The 3,857-nt window shown below is 47.1% G+C and overlaps 1 protein-coding gene across 1 annotated transcript in view; it reads left to right on the top strand.

The window, feature by feature from the left end:
* Window positions 1–3,019, top strand: part of STYXL1 (serine/threonine/tyrosine interacting-like 1) — a gene marked incomplete at its 5' end in the record, with an annotated part of 9,483 nt that extends 6,464 nt beyond the window's left edge. The window contains 2 exons of the mRNA XM_009581162.1: window positions 454–563; window positions 2,734–3,019. Coding sequence (XP_009579457.1) covers window positions 454–563; window positions 2,734–2,865 — 242 coding nt within the window. The remainder of the gene's footprint in view (window positions 1–453; window positions 564–2,733) is intronic.
* Between the last annotated feature and the right edge of the window lie 838 nt (window positions 3,020–3,857).

The raw sequence follows: 3,857 nt of genomic DNA on the forward strand, positions 1-3,857 counted from the left end.
GAGGTAAGGGATTTGAAGTCTAAGTCCCTCCAGTTTGAGAGCTGATTCCTCCAGCTTCAGTGGAGAACAGTTAGGCTTGCATTCATCAGAAATTTCAATACCTTTAAACCTTTCTGGGAAGAGTTTGAGTAGCTGATGTGATGCAGACCACAGCTGATTGGCCATGGTAGGCCACTTTTGTTCAGTGTAAAGGCGACACTGATCTGTAATGAAGCATTGACTGGTCATTGTCATTTGGTTCTGGTCTTCAAAGCCACGTTTTAACTCAGTGGATTTTTAAGAAAGGCAAATGCTTGCAGAAACGGGAGCTGGCAGTGCCCATCTGCTGCTGTCAGGGTTCACCAGGGCTCCTGTCGCCCAGGCTGCTAGCCTGTCAGCTGTCACTGAATTAGAGTACAATTGGAAGCTCGATTTCCCAGACCACTAATTTGTGATTGGCATTTCTTTACTCAGACGCTCAGCTGGATCATGGAGCGGTGCTGGTGTTCTCCAGCCTGGGGATAAGCCGGAGCAGCACAGTAACCATGGCCTATCTTATACATTCCTGCCAGTTTTCCCTGAAGGTACATCACTGTCATGTTTCCCACAGATACTGGGTAGGTCTGCAGTTTATTTCTGTTTCTGAAGCCTCATTACTGTAGTAATGAGAAAGCCATTATCTGTGCTTTCATGCAGACTATCCATCTGATAATGTAACAGATTCTATTATAGCAGATTTTATCTTTTTTATACCATTAAGGAGGTGGCTTAGGTGTGATTTTGGATCTGTGAGTCCTTACCCTGGCACCTTGCATATTCCTGCATTTCCCTAATAAAAATAAAGCTGTGGTTACAGAACTTAGTATTTCTGCTCTCCTGGATCTGAGAAGGAGAGTATCTGGAACCTACTGGAGCTAATCCCATCTCTTAATACCATGGGGTTCAGGGAAATTCAGAACCCAGTGCTTGCAGGGCTCTGATTTACCACTACGGTCAGCAGCACTGGCTTCTTCCAAAATCCTATTTTATTTCTCCAGAAGCAATCCCTTCCCACAGGTAGTACTGTAGAGAAATCTGGAATGGCATAATACTAGCCCAGGAGGGAAGTACAGGTTAAATGGCCAGTACACTCTGTTCCATAGCTCTGAACAACGTAAGAAAAATAATGAATGATGGCTGAGAATGACCGGGCTGTGCAATAGCCTGGCGGCCTCTCCCCAAGTGCCAGGCCCTTTTTCCCTTTGCATACAACGCACGGGCATCGTGCTGCTGTAGGCACCATCTCATGGTGCCTGCTTAGCACAGAACAGGCTAGTTCCCGTAGGAACTGAAAGGCGTCTCCTTAAAAATCTTGTGCTTGTTTGGAAAGTGTTTCCTCCTTTGGGAGCTTGAAATGATTGATCCAAGCTTCACTGAAGCTGGGCCTGTATCTAATCATTTAATTGATTTTGTGCAAACGTTTGCAACATAAGAGAAAATCTCTTACCATGGCTGTGTGCCAACGGTAATTTCAGGTTGAGCGTGCCAACAGGGCTGCAGACACTATTTCACCTCTGCTGCTAATGCTGGGTGTGATTGCTCCTGCACACTGATAACCATTCCCTTGCACGCTAAATTACTGGAGGTGCTTGCAACAGCAGTGCAAAAGTCAAAGGCTGATCCTTGCAATTTCTCTCGGTTGGTACCAACAGGTTGGTCTCAGCATTTTACTAAGTGCCAAAAAAAAGAAGAAGAAAAGGTTGACACGGCAGTGGCGTGCTGCAGCTGGCCTGGGCGGTGCTTGCCCTCTGTTGGCTAGGCAAAGCTTTCCTGGGGGATTACCCTGGCAGGCAAGTTTGTTTATTGCAGACGAAAGCAAAGCAACAGATTCCCGTGTGATCCTTCACCCAATCCAGGCAAAGATCTGTGAAAGCTTCTTGCAAAAGAAAGGCAGATTTGGTATGTGCGGCCCCTCATTCTGTTAGTAATCGATATGTGAGTAGGTCTGTTGAGTTCAGGGGAACTACAGACATCCACACCGTGGGCCCAGAGGAGTAAATATTGGAAGATCAGCCTCGGAGCCTGCAGAATCACTGAGATTAGAAAAACAAACCAATGGAGCACTATCTTCTAACCTTTGGTCTCATTACGCTTAAGCAATCCTCCGAGTCTATTTTAAAAGTGGGAAGATGAGCACTGCTGGGTAAACGCAAGGATGCAGCTGGAGAAAAGCAGAGTAATGCTGGTGGATCTGTCCTGTGTGTAGCAGAGTTCCTAGCTGATTACATGGAACTCACAAATAATTAAGATGGCTGTAATTAATGCAGTAGGATAACTGGAGCTTCATAGCTGCTCTGCCACAACAGGTCACACCAACCCAGAAACATGATAACCTTTGTTGCTTACCTGTGAATAGCTGATACTTCACCGCTTCGCTTATCATCCATGGAAGAAACAGCATTTTAGGGTAGAAAATCCAGGACTGCGTTGCTCCATTGGTGTAAAATAATGCAAGATACCTGCCAGGTAGTGGAAGCAGCCTGGGCTGTCCTTGTATCCAGGAGTATGAAGGTGACAGGCTTCTCTGAAGTTCACATCTTCATCCAGTCTGTCCCTGCTTTGATAGCCAAAGTCTTATCTGCAGGTTCTTGCTGTCCAACACAGGGAGTAAATACAAAGCTGTGTCATTCACAAGTGTAGCTGCTTTGTGTAAATACCTAAGATTCACTTTCCGTTCAAATTCCTAACACTCCTTTGCTTTCCTTCTGTTTACAGAGAGCTTGGGACTATGTTCTGAAATGCAAAACGAACATGCGACCACACCGGGGCTTTGTGAAACAGCTCTCAGACTGGGAGACCCAAATCTACGGGACCCCGATCACAGACGTCTCTGAACCAAATTACTGACAGGTAGCAAAGAGAACACCCAGCGGGGAAAGGTGCTTCCCTGTCCGTGCCACCGTGTCAGTAGAAAGTTACTTGAACTCTGTTTGAAAAAAAGATTTTAACGTAATGGAAAGGCTTTCCTCTTTAGCTCCATATTATTTGGGGTCAAGTTTTGGAGCCATTAGGGGAACTCACCTGTGCTGTAGAAGGTGGCAGTCTGGGGAAAGCAAGTCCTGCAGGATGTGGCCCATCACGCACCGCTCGTCTCTTTTGTAAGCGAAGGGGATTATAACCACGTTATCAGGCATGCTCATTACCCCAGGTATGGGGAAGTCAGTAGGGTTATCTCTGAAAAGGTTTTTGGATCCATGCCTGGGATGGTAAATTTAGAGTTTGACTGCACCCACTTCCAGCGCGGAGAGGTGACGACAGAGTTTCTCCATTTCAGAAGCTCCTCCACTCTGCGTGTGCCTTCTCAGCTACCCGCAGACACGGACACGGCCTCTTGCAGACTCGCTGGCTGGATTGTCTAGCAAGACCACGCTTCCCACTTGTCTCCTTTGGATACAAGAACCTCAGCTCTTGGCATGGCTGGTAACTTTGACGCATCAATCCTGCTATGTGAAACCTAAACTCAGTACTGTCCTCTCTCTTACCGCACTGTACATTCTTTGCATTGACATCACAAAATAAAAGATTACAGAAAACGCTCCTGGGCTTTCCTTGCTCTCTGTGCTAAGGATTTACCGGGGTTTTTCATTTCAGATCATCCCCCTCGGTTTGTAATCGAAGGGCATGCGCTCAGGGACGGAGCTAGCCAGCCTTTACCGTTCCATTGGGGAACTTACACCGAGCACCGCCTCAGCTGACAGCGGACCGGCCCTTTGAGCTTCAAAGAGCCCTGTGCGCCCGGGAAAGGTCTGTGATTTTTTTTTTATCCCTCCTTACTCCAGGTCGCTGTCTACAAGGAAAACTAGAATAAAACTGGCCCCGCCCCTTGCCCCGCCTCCCGC

This window comes from Fulmarus glacialis, unplaced genomic scaffold, assembly GCF_000690835.1.
Source record: "Fulmarus glacialis isolate BGI_N327 unplaced genomic scaffold, ASM69083v1 scaffold22757, whole genome shotgun sequence".
In the NCBI taxonomy this organism is placed as follows: Eukaryota; Metazoa; Chordata; class Aves; order Procellariiformes; family Procellariidae; genus Fulmarus; species Fulmarus glacialis.